We start from the raw sequence: 11,539 nt of genomic DNA on the forward strand, positions 1-11,539 counted from the left end.
TTGAATGTTGTTTTTAACTAATTAAATGGCGTTTCAATTGGATTTGATGGCACATGTGTTCGTATAGGTACAGCACACTGAGCAAGTGTTTGAGGAAAAGTCAAAGGCCACAGATCCGGACATTCCGGCGGTCAAAATCTCGTTGAGTAGCGATATCGAGAAAAGCCCGTCAAGCGTCCGTAGAACGCAAATGGACTGCCTGAAAGTCCAGAGCGTGGATTCAGGGTCCAGTTCGGATGGTAGTTCTTGTCCATCTCCCACAAGGTACAATCTTACAGCACCATGGTGATTTGGTGTTAATTTTTGCCTTTAGTTCAGTGGCAACCGCTCGATTGGTTAATATATCACCAATCCCGGATATTAGACGAGATTCTGTGGCGGTTAGTGACGATCCTGAGCTGCTGACTTTGCCAGTTCCACCCGATTTTGCTGATAGTAGACGATCTAGTCGTATTCAGCAATGGTAAGTTAAATTTGTCGCCTCAATGGTCCATATGTGAAGAAATTGCTTAATTCGTAGTTTGTGGTTGAACCAGAAAAAAACAACAAACAAAAAGCTGCTTTTTCTTGACAATCACAAATTACAGGATAGGCAACCAGATTAACCTGAACAAGTAAGGTGTGTTGCCTACACGTCACGCAATAAATCATCGCGTTTGTCAAAAGCGTTAAAATTGAAAATAGAACCTGACCTAATTATACAGGGTGTCCGTGTTTGAAGCTGTCTTGAAAATAAGGATTTTTTTTTCAAGAAAATAAAGAAAATTTATTTATTTAATTTATAGAAAAGGTACATTTTTGTAGGGATGTCAAGTGTTTACCATTTAGTTTTAGTAGGATTGTATGTAGTTATTAAGAAAATTAACAGTATTACTTGATGAACTTCAAAGGTGGTACGTGGAGGTAGAAGGTGGGAAAAAAGGTTTTTTTGGTTGTTGATTGTCAAGAGAGACTTTTAATGCGAGCTGGAAAGTCAGTTTTCTAAAAAATTCGAGCAAAAATCAGACTATTGAAGATCAGGGGATCTTAGAGAGCTGTTTCCTTCCGGAACGGAAGTTACTGAGTGTAATACCGAGTGCTACCAGCAATTGTACCGTCTAGTCCGCGTTATTACATGGAGCAGATTGTGTTAGAGGATCTATTCCAGAAGTGGTTAAATCGATAACCGAGGAGGCAGTTAAAAATCCACCTCAACGGAAAAGAAGAAGATTGGTCAACTGACGGTTTATTTTGGACAATTTGGACTCTTTGACGAAGAGTATTAGTTGTAAGTAGTTTGTAATTTTTTGTATTAAAGATATTTCTAGTTTCAATGATATATTTAAAGGCAGGATTTTTAGGTAGAAAGTAAGTTAGATAGGTTTAGTTATTTACCTTAAAAATAACTTGGCATCCCTATAATAGAATTTTTATTCAAGCTTATTTATTTAAATTTTCTTTATTTACTAGATTATTAGAATGAATGGTCATGATGAATCTGATGCCAGTTATGACGATATTATCATGCAACTAGAAGGTGAGGGAGATTTGAGTAAATCTCATCTTCAGGATGATAATAATCATGACAAAGCCATTGGAAATTATAGTTTTTGAATTTTTTTGGCTAATTTATTTTGATGAGATAACTGATAATACACTTTACCATTGCCACTTTTCCTACCAGGTGATGTTAAGGCCATTTGTAACAGAATAATCACGTGACAAAAGATGATGACACAGAGCAAGTTCTGACAGCTAGGATGTAAAATTTCCGGAAAATTAAATTTATGGAAATTTTTCCAGAAAATTTTTCATCCTTGCTACTTATCCTACCCAGGAAAAAGAACATTTTAAACAAGAGTCAAATATCAATCAACGGTCGATAAGAAGGTTCTGGGCCTTCTTTTGACAGTGGGTCACATGATCACTGGTTTGAAAATGACAATAATGTCACGTGAGTTTGTGTCAAATAACCATTACAAGTGTTTAGCTGTTATCTTCGAGCTTATTATTTATAAATTAATAGATCCTTCATACATGTCCAACACTATCAAAATTAATGGTGGTTGTTTTGTAGGATTGAGATGGTTTTCCTCCAAAACACCAGAAACGTTAATATTTCACACTTAATCAGGTACAAGCAACCCTTATACATTTTAACAATCCTCTGTAACGTAAAAATCGACAAAATAAATGGACTACAACTTGGTAAGGTGTGATTTTAGTGCGGAGACTCACACTGAAAAAATCCTGCTTGAAACCGCGTCAACGCTGATCAGCATCGAAAAAATGCAACAGTGCGAGAAAAAGGAAGTGGAAAAGCCACGCAGAGACTCCAAACCGGATCAGGATCTTGACAGAACCATCATGGATGACGATAAAGTAGATGCTTTAGCAATTGTTTGTACCTGGTAATTGGAAGGATTCGAATTTCAGGAATGTTCCAGCATTATATCAAACGAGGAGACGAGCATTGCCAGCGAAATTCTGGAACGCGGATCGTTCGTACCAAGAAAAGGTAGCGATGGTGACGACATGAACGGTCACATTTCGCACATTGACAGCCCGGAAACGGACACTTACCCCACGTCCGACGTGGTCCAGGGCGAGTCTTTGATGGACGACATCAGTTCTATGATTGGAGAGATGTTGTACGGGTACGACCAGGACAGTGTTGCCGATACTTACACGGACGACACCACTTTATTTCATGCGGAACTCGGTAAGTTTTTTTTGGGGGGTTTTAGGACTGAAATCTAACTTAGTTTGGTGCTAGAAAGGAAACTGAGCGTTAAAAAAGATTCTCTAGAACGCAAGAGACGTAACAGTATACGCAGAAAATCAGCTCCAGGCGCTCCGCGAGTGGACCAGGACGCTCAATATGGCTTCGAAAATCGAGCTTTCATGTCTCAACACGTTTACCTGGACAATCGTTTTGATCAACCCAAGAGGTATTGCAGTTTAGCTCAATTTGTTGAGGGTAAGACAAGAAACTTTTGGGCATACTGAACACGTGGTATTACCATTAAGGTATTAAATGATACAGGAAGCGATATAGCTCGACGATCGTTTAAAAAACGACCTCCAAGCAAATCCTCCAAAACTGAAGCGAACGTAACCAGACAGAGCACGTTACACGAAGAAACTGAAAATATACCAGCCAGTTATCGTGGTAGCGTGACAAGTTTAAACAAATTGGCCAAAGAGTTGTCCAATGTGTCCGCCACCACTGTAAAAGAAGCGTTAGACAAGGATAGCGACAAGGAAAGTGAAACGGTAAGTACAACAAAGAAACTAAAATAGAACAAAAGAAACACAAATTGCATGGAATGATTAGACAGAACATTTGTAGTGTTACCAGCTACTACATATTCACCCTCGAGTGTACATAAAACACCCTTAAAAGTCACGTGATTACTCGACTCTACCTGTCATCACGTAGGCGTTGCCTCTCCTTTTTCCAGTTCAAATTTCCCCCGGTGAGCGTGATTGTAGAGCCCCCCTCCCCGATACTGACCGAACAGATCAGATCCGAACGCATGGAGACGATTCGGATCGAGATAGAGGGCGCTGACGACGATCTGGATTTGCACAATCTCTGCTGCAAGTCGGACAAACTGTCCGTTAGTGACGTCAGCAACAACAGTTCGACCACCAATTTGTTGACGGTTAGTATCGCAGCAAAATGGAAAAACACGCCCACTTTTCAGTTTTTTAATTGCTTGTTTGTGCACCTTTTTTTTTTAATTAGTTTGCTTGGTGTTATGCAGAATCGAGGTGAAGAAATTGAATTGAATTGAAAAACTGCCTTTTTGCATACAGAATATCTTGAAATGCCTTTAAAATAGCTCACAATGCTTCTACGATTACTCAAAATGCCTTTTAAACTGCCTTAGGATACCTTGAAATGTTTACACATTTGTGGCATTCTTAAATTTAGTTCTAAGTCCCCTGGTATTGAGATAATGATAAATCTTGAGGAAATACACTCTTGAAATGAATTTTTTTATGGTCACGTGACAGTTTTTAGTTTGGATTAAGTAGCATGCCTACTTTTACAATTTGTACTTGACTTTTGACTATTATCAAAACGTCATAAAGATTAATAGGTGACAACGTAAAGGTTTTACCAAAATTTTAGGTCAGGTGACTGTTTTTCCAAACTCTAACCAACAAAAAATATTTTTTTGTACGGTTGCCTGAAATTACGAATTATATTTTGACGTTTGCACGAATCTTCTAACTGTCATAGTAACCAAGTTGGCAAGTGTCAAATAACGACACTTATCATTTAAAAGAAACTGTTGAAAAATTGATAATTTAACTTTAGACAGTAGGAAAATAGTAAGGACCACGTCACGTGACTTGATAATTTAATTTTTGAGCTTGCAACATTGTAAAGGCTGGTTGACATTGTCAAAAGCAGTCACGTGACCTTAAAAACGCGGTTTTTAAACTTTGAAAAATGGCAAATTAAATTTAAAGCCGAAATTGCAAGAGACACATCACGTGACTTTGATTATGCCATTTTACAGTTTGCAACACTGTCAAAGCCAACTGACATCTATCCAAAATAGTCACGTGACTTTCAAATGTAATTTAAATGTTGATCATTTGGTAAATTACATTTAGACAGTTGTAAAAGTTGAAATTGTAAAATACACGTTACGTGACGTTAATAATACAATTTTGAGCTTGCGTCACTGTAAAACCTAGTTGACGCCTGTCAAAAACAGTCACGTGGTCTTAAAAACGCGGTTTAAACTTTGAAAAAATGGCAAATTAAATTTAAAGTCGAAATAGCAAGAGATACATCACGTGACTTTGATTATGCCATTTTAGAGGTTGCAACACTGTAAAAGCCAACTGACACCTTTCAAAAACAGTCACGTGACTTTTAAATTTGGTTTAAATATTGGTCATTTGGTAAATTAAAGTTAGACAGTTGTAAAAGCCGAAATTGCAAGAGACACATCACGTGACTTTGATTATGCCATTTTACAGCTTGCAACACTGTCAAAGCCAACTGACATCTATCCAAAATAGTCACGTGACTTTCAAATGTAATTTAAATGTTGATCATTTGGTAAATTACATTTAGACAGTTGTAAAAGTTGAAATTGTAAAATACACGTTACGTGACGTTAATAATACAATTTTGAGCTTGCGTCACTGTAAAACCTAGTTGACGCCTGTCAAAAACAGTCACGTGGTCTTAAAAACGCGGTTTAAACTTTGAAAAATGGCAAATTAAATTTAGACAGTTGGAAAAATTTAAATTGCAAAATACACGTTTCGTGATGTTGATGTTCTTGCAACACTGTAAAGGCCAGTTGACATCTGTCAAAATTAGTCACTTGACTTTTAAAATTTGCAAAGAGACACAGCACGTGACTTTGATTTCGTCATTTTAGCGCTTGCAACACTGTACAAGCAAAAACAACAAGCAAAAATTAGTAAATTATTATAATAATTTGTAATGAATATTGTTTCTACTCAATATCATGTAACAAAAGATTTTACCATAATAATTACATGTGTCTATGCTGTTCTGTTCAATTTTCAGTGAATTATGTTATATTTATACACTACATTTTGAAATATACAGACAATGCTTCAAAATACTCTCAAATGCTCCCTGGAGTGAGCAGAGCGTTTTTGACGTCACAATGACGTAATTTGACAGTTGGCCAAATTATAGTTTTCCCAAATTACGACGTCAAAAACGCTCTGCTTGCTCCAGGGAACTTGAAAACGAATGCCGCCAATGTCTCATAAGATCTTAAATCACTACACTAAGACATCTACCCCTCGGTAAGGAGAGAGAACCATTGAAGGTGACAAATCAAATCATGTGAATTTTTGTCTGACAGACGTCACTTACGAAGTGGTTTCCATCCTTGTCTTTCCTTTTTCCCTAAGTTACGATACCAATTTGGCAGGTGGAACACGATCCGTCTATGACAAGATCACCAGCGGCTACCAGAAGAATTTCCTGCTGCAGCATGCTGAATCCGCAGGATGCGGCTGCTTTGGCAGCCACAGCGGCTGCCACCACGAAAATCTACCAGGAAACTGAGAAAATTAGGGATAGAAAGAGTGAGGCAGACAAAGTGCAGAGAAGGAAGACTAAATTGCCGATTATCAATCCGTTGGTTCGATTACCGCAATGGCCTAGTGAGTATAGTGATTAGTGTACAGAGAACGTGTTTCAACGGGGGAGTTGTAGATGTTGCCACTAGTGGTGGGGGTTTTATCAGTAAATGCCTGCTGGCCAATGCGGATACACTTTGCGCAGCAGTCAGTCCACTTATGGACCCCGAGGAGACTTTGATGGAAGGTTTTTACGAAAGATGCGTGATGAACAACTATTTCGGGATTGGAATTGATGCTAAAATATCACTGGATTTCCATCACAAACGTGAAGGTATTTTTAGACAGTAAATATTAAGCAATACATGATTGACTGTTATCCTATAGAACATCCGGAAAAATGTCGGTCCAGAGCTAAAAACTACTTATGGTACGGTGTGTTAGGTGGTAAGGAATTGTTGCAACGAACCTACAAAAATCTAGAACAACGCGTACAACTCGAGTGTGACGGCCAGAGAATACCTCTACCAAGTTTGCAGGGAATTGTCATTTTAAACATCCCCAGGTGGGCGTTTTAATGTACTCAAAAGGACCGTTTTAAAACCCACTCATTAGGTTTATGGGCGGCATCAATTTTTGGGGTGGCACCAAAGAGGATGACATGTTTTTTGCTCCCTCTTTCGATGACAAAATCCTCGAGGTGGTCGCCGTTTTCGGTTCGATGCAAATGGCTGCTTCGAGGATGATGCGGTTCCAGCACCACCGCATCGCTCAATGTCAGAGCATTCAGATTAACATTTTAGGTAAAAGACACTTAAAACTAATAAGAAATCTTGAATAAAAGTGTACTTGCAGGAGAAGAAGGAGTACCAATCCAAGTGGACGGCGAAGCCTGGATTCAACCGCCCGGAATCATACGAATTCTACACAAAAACAGAATGCAAATGCTGAGTCGTAATCGGGACTTGGAGAACTCGTTAAAGAGTTGGGAGGAGAAGCAACGGCAAAGCATCGCAGGACAGGGCGGAGCCAAGCCGAGATTGTCCATTTCAGGCACGGGACACGACAAATCTAGAACTAGCATCACCAGACAAAGCATGCCAGGACACTCAACTGACAGTTCGAAGAGTTTCCTGGGGGTCACGGTAGAGAAAATACGTCAACACTCGTTCAGTGGTGCGGTAAGTCAAATTCATCTCACAAGGCAGTGACGTAATAATTGTCGTTTCTTTTCTATTACTTGTGAACTGAGTGAGATATGGAGATTTCACGTCACAACTTCTCTTTTACCCTCAAATTAATTTCGAGTTGCAATTAGTTAGGAAATTGAGAGAAACAATTATACAGGGTGTCCGGAAAATACGTGTACAACGTTTGACGACAGACTCCTGACGTCAAAATAGGTCGATCTAAGCCGACTTAGTTATATTCAAAATTGTCTCGTTTAGCCGGTAGAGGGCGTCAAAAATTTGTAAAAATATTGGGTACAATTTCATTTCTTAAAGAGTATTGATAAGTGTATTCAGCAAGATGGCGGTCATTTTACACATTTGCTTAAGTAATGTTTTTGGTTTACTTAGTTTCTTACAATAAATAATTTCAACTTTATTATACCTACTTTGATGTATGCAGGTAATTGTAAATTTTTTTTTCTGGCGAAACAGCTCATCCACCGGGAAATATTAAAGAGGTAAAATAGCTTCAAAATACTTCCGGTCACTCGACAAAAATATCTGGGTTGTCATAACGCCGTTCATATAAAAAATGAGGAGAAATGTTGACGTATTATATCACTTTTATAACACTTCCACTTATTTACAGCCGGTGACTATACTACTAGAAAACGTCATTTTATAGTATTAGTCTACATACTAAAATTCATTAAAATCCATTAGCAGGTTTTCACGTAATTTAGTAAAAAACCAATATTTTTACAAATTTTTGACGCCCTCTACCGGCTAAACGAGACAATTTTGGATATAACTAAGTCGGCTTAGATCGACATATTTTGACGTCAGGAGTCTGTCGTCAAACGTTGTACACGTATTTTCCGGACACCCTGTATACAGGGTGGTCCAGTTTAAGTGTCAATAATTCACCATTTGATAGCCAATCAAAAAATAAGTTGACTTGCATTGTGTCATTTTTCTGAAAAACGTTTCCTAAGGAAGATACAGTCCTCCAAATTTCAATTTAAAAAATCGTTTTACAGTTTAAAATTGAACATTCAAGACTTGTAAAAAGCTTGCTTTTTACTATTAGGAATGGTCTTATGATTCGCTTTCTCAGACTGCCATTCTGGTTGAGTGTCTGAAACTGACATTCAAGAACTAAAAAAAATCCGGAAATCAAGACAAAGATTGTATTGTGCATGCAACTCATTTTTTACTACTAAAAATAGTATAAAAGTTGACTTTTAATGCTAGAACGGACCTTACTAGGACTAAAGAGAGTCCAAAAGTATATTGTCAAGACTTTAATTGGTGTACAACTGAATTTTCTGGACGGGACTGGAAGTCTAGAAGTAAATTAAATTTTCAGACATTTTATTTCTAAAAATTAGTTCTCAAGACTATTATTGTAGCATTTAGTACCAAAATTTTTTACTTTTATTACTGAAGAAACTTGACTTTTGGAAATAGTCTTAAACTCGATTTTTCAGTCTTAAAAAGCACTAAAAACAGTCTGAATTTCTTAGAGATGCTACAATTTATTGCACCTATGAGTGTAGAAGTCAATTTAATAGTGAAGAAGCTTGAAATAACATTTTCAAGATTATGGTCAGTGGACAAACTGGCTTTTAAGCCTGATAAGTCAAAAACTTTGTAAAGATAGTCTTGAAACTCGATTTGAGGCACTGAAAACATCCTTAAAACACTAAAAACAGTCTAGTTTATTAAGAAATACCCGAATTTTTAGCACTGAGGTGTCTAGAAGTCGATTTAATAGTGACAAAGCTTGGAATGCCATTTTAAGTCTATGAGGAATGTAAAAATTGTTTTTTTAAGTTTGCTATGTCAATAACTTGGTGAAGACAGTCTTGAAACTCGATTTTCCAAGCTGAAAGCAGTTTTGAAGCACTAAAAATAGTCCAGAATTTGAAGAAAATCAAAAGCAAAGTAAGAAGCACGAAAAGTTAGTTTTCAAGACAAATTTCATGAATCTAATGTCAATGTCCTGCATCTAAGACTATTTTCAAGACTAAAATATTGGAAATTTGTCTTCAAATTATGAAAACTTACTTCAAATGTAAATTTTAAGCTTCTGATGTCACTTTTCATTAGTTCAGTCACATTTTGGGGTTCAAATCAATTTTTAAGGTTTAAATGTATGAATTTGTAGTAACAAATTCTTGAAAAAGTAGTTTTTATGTTTACAAGTCAATTTTTAGTATTAAAGTCTCGATTTGCATGAAAACTGGTTACAAACACAATTTTTAAGTCTTTTAGTTTGTCTGGAAACTATGAAAACTGGCTACAATAATATTTTTTAAACCTCTTAAGTGAATTTTCCATTTCCAAGACAATTTTTAAGTTGGGTTAGGTTAGTTTTGGGTCTTTGACCGTAATAACGTGTAATAAAGTGCTTGTTCCAAATTTGATCAATATTGCCCCAACGGTCTGACAGTTATGACAAAAAAAAAAACGATTTTTTAAACAGAAATTCTTTTCAGGAAAATGACATAATGAATGTCAACTTATTTTTTAATTGGCTATGGATTGGTGAATTATTGACATTTAAAACTGGACCACCCTGTATGTTTCATGTATCAATATCTATATCTATATTCAATTGTTTACTCTCCTAAGGTTAAAATAGCTACATTGCAGTCACGTGACCATATTTAAGATCAAAATGTTGCTTAGAAGACTACGTAATCATTTTTACGGTGGAGAGGAATTTCTGTAGGTCACGTGACTATTTTCAAGCGTCCAATAATCTCTTAAAGGTCCCGTGACTCTTCTTACGGTTAAAAATGCTATCCTTGCACTCACGTGACCATTTTTAAAGTCAAAATGTTGCTATGAAGGTCTCGTGATCATTTGTACGATCGAGAGGAATTTCTGTAGGTCACGTGACTATTTTCAAGCGTCGAATAATCTCCTAAAGGTCTCGTGACTCTTCTTACGGTTAAAAATGCATTCTTGCAGTCACGTGACCATATTTAAAGGTAAAAAACCCTAAGAAGTAATCTAAGACAAGAATGAATTTCAATATGACGTCACTGCCTCTTGCTCTAGGACAGAGAGAACCACTAATGACAGATTAGACTGTAGTTTGGGATTTTCTGAAAAATTCCAGGTACCGCACATCGAAAAAGAGAAACACTCGGTCACCTTTGTGGAACGTTTACCAGAACGAATGGACGTGGAGATGTTATTCAGCGAAGAAGAACACTACCTGCTGCTCAATTTCATTGAATGCGCCACCTCACTGAGCAAGTGGATCAAAATACTGGCCATTAGTCACACTTTAGAGGTTTGTCACCATCTCCACCAAGTGGCTTGTAATTAAAGGTTTTTCGCTCTCATCAGGCGGATTTGTACGCCCTAGCCACCAAAACTGACTCCTGCCTGGAAAACATCCATCCCCAAGGCAAACTGTTAACGGGCCCCGTGCTGAGAATCGAGTTTACCAAACTAGTGGACACGGTAAAGCAACTGTACGAGGAAAGTTGCTGTTTACTGCACGACAGAAGTGACAAATTAAAACTACGCGAAGACCTGGAAAGCAAATTGAGTGTCACCCTCGCCAATATGGAGTTGGAGTTGAGGAAATGCGTAATGTATGACACGCCAGCAGGAAGCTTAGTAAGTTTAATTGTTAACAAGTTTACTGGTGGATCTTTCATATACAAGTGTGGTAAATGGAAAACCGTGTAACTGATAGAGAAACGTAGATAATTGCATGCGTGGGACAAAGACAGAAAACGAAAAAAATACCAAGTAGGCCATATTTTCAGTACGCTGTTGCCAAACGCCAAGTATCACTCAAATACCGTCGACAAAATAACTTGGCGTTTGGCAACAGCGCGCTGAAAATATGGCCTACTTGATATTTTTTTCGTTTACTGTCTTTGTCCCACGCATGCAATTACCTACGTTTCTCTGTCCGTTACACGGTTTTCCTATGGTCGCTTTTGGATTTACCACACCTGTATTTTATTACAAATGGTATTCATTACAAATATTTGTGTGTGTAGGTTTTCCTACAAACCGTACCTGAAGAAGGCGAACACAAAAAAAAGAAACTGTTCTGGTTGAAATTCAGGAAAACGGTGACCACTGAACGTCGAATGTCCAGTTGTAAGCGTGAGGTGGCTTCGTGGGGCACCCACGAGGTGGCCACGTGGCTGGACACGTTGCAACTGTCTGAATACATTGACAGTTTCGAAAAGAACGACATTCGCGGACGGGAACTGCTCACACTGGCCAGGAGGGACTTGAAGGATCTGGGGGTCACCAAG

At 37.7% G+C, this 11,539-nt stretch overlaps 1 protein-coding gene across 6 annotated transcripts in view; it reads left to right on the top strand.

Moving 5' to 3' along the window:
* The window catches only part of LOC145737791 (diacylglycerol kinase eta-like), a 45,891-nt gene that overhangs the window by 28,863 nt on the left and 5,489 nt on the right, over window positions 1-11,539 (top strand). For 3 of the 6 annotated variants that reach the window (XM_081992608.1, XM_081992609.1, XM_081992610.1), the window contains exons 11-26: window positions 68-264; window positions 314-463; window positions 2,057-2,113; window positions 2,205-2,361; window positions 2,416-2,701; window positions 2,756-2,959; window positions 3,026-3,255; window positions 3,444-3,647; window positions 5,922-6,156; window positions 6,209-6,406; window positions 6,460-6,637; window positions 6,688-6,875; window positions 6,928-7,253; window positions 10,375-10,551; window positions 10,608-10,883; window positions 11,276-11,539. In XM_081992608.1, the coding sequence (XP_081848734.1) occupies window positions 68-264; window positions 314-463; window positions 2,057-2,113; window positions 2,205-2,361; window positions 2,416-2,701; window positions 2,756-2,959; window positions 3,026-3,255; window positions 3,444-3,647; window positions 5,922-6,156; window positions 6,209-6,406; window positions 6,460-6,637; window positions 6,688-6,875; window positions 6,928-7,253; window positions 10,375-10,551; window positions 10,608-10,883; window positions 11,276-11,539 (3,327 nt within the window). The remainder of the gene's footprint in view (window positions 1-67; window positions 265-313; window positions 464-2,056; window positions 2,114-2,204; window positions 2,362-2,415; window positions 2,702-2,755; window positions 2,960-3,025; window positions 3,256-3,443; window positions 3,648-5,921; window positions 6,157-6,208; window positions 6,407-6,459; window positions 6,638-6,687; window positions 6,876-6,927; window positions 7,254-10,374; window positions 10,552-10,607; window positions 10,884-11,275) is intronic. The other 3 variants (XM_081992611.1, XM_081992612.1, XM_081992613.1) reach the window with 2 other exon arrangements.

This window comes from Ips typographus, linkage group LG14 (genome assembly GCF_016097725.1).
Source record: "Ips typographus isolate SLU linkage group LG14, UJ_Ityp_2.0, whole genome shotgun sequence".
In the NCBI taxonomy this organism is placed as follows: domain Eukaryota; kingdom Metazoa; phylum Arthropoda; class Insecta; order Coleoptera; family Curculionidae; genus Ips; species Ips typographus.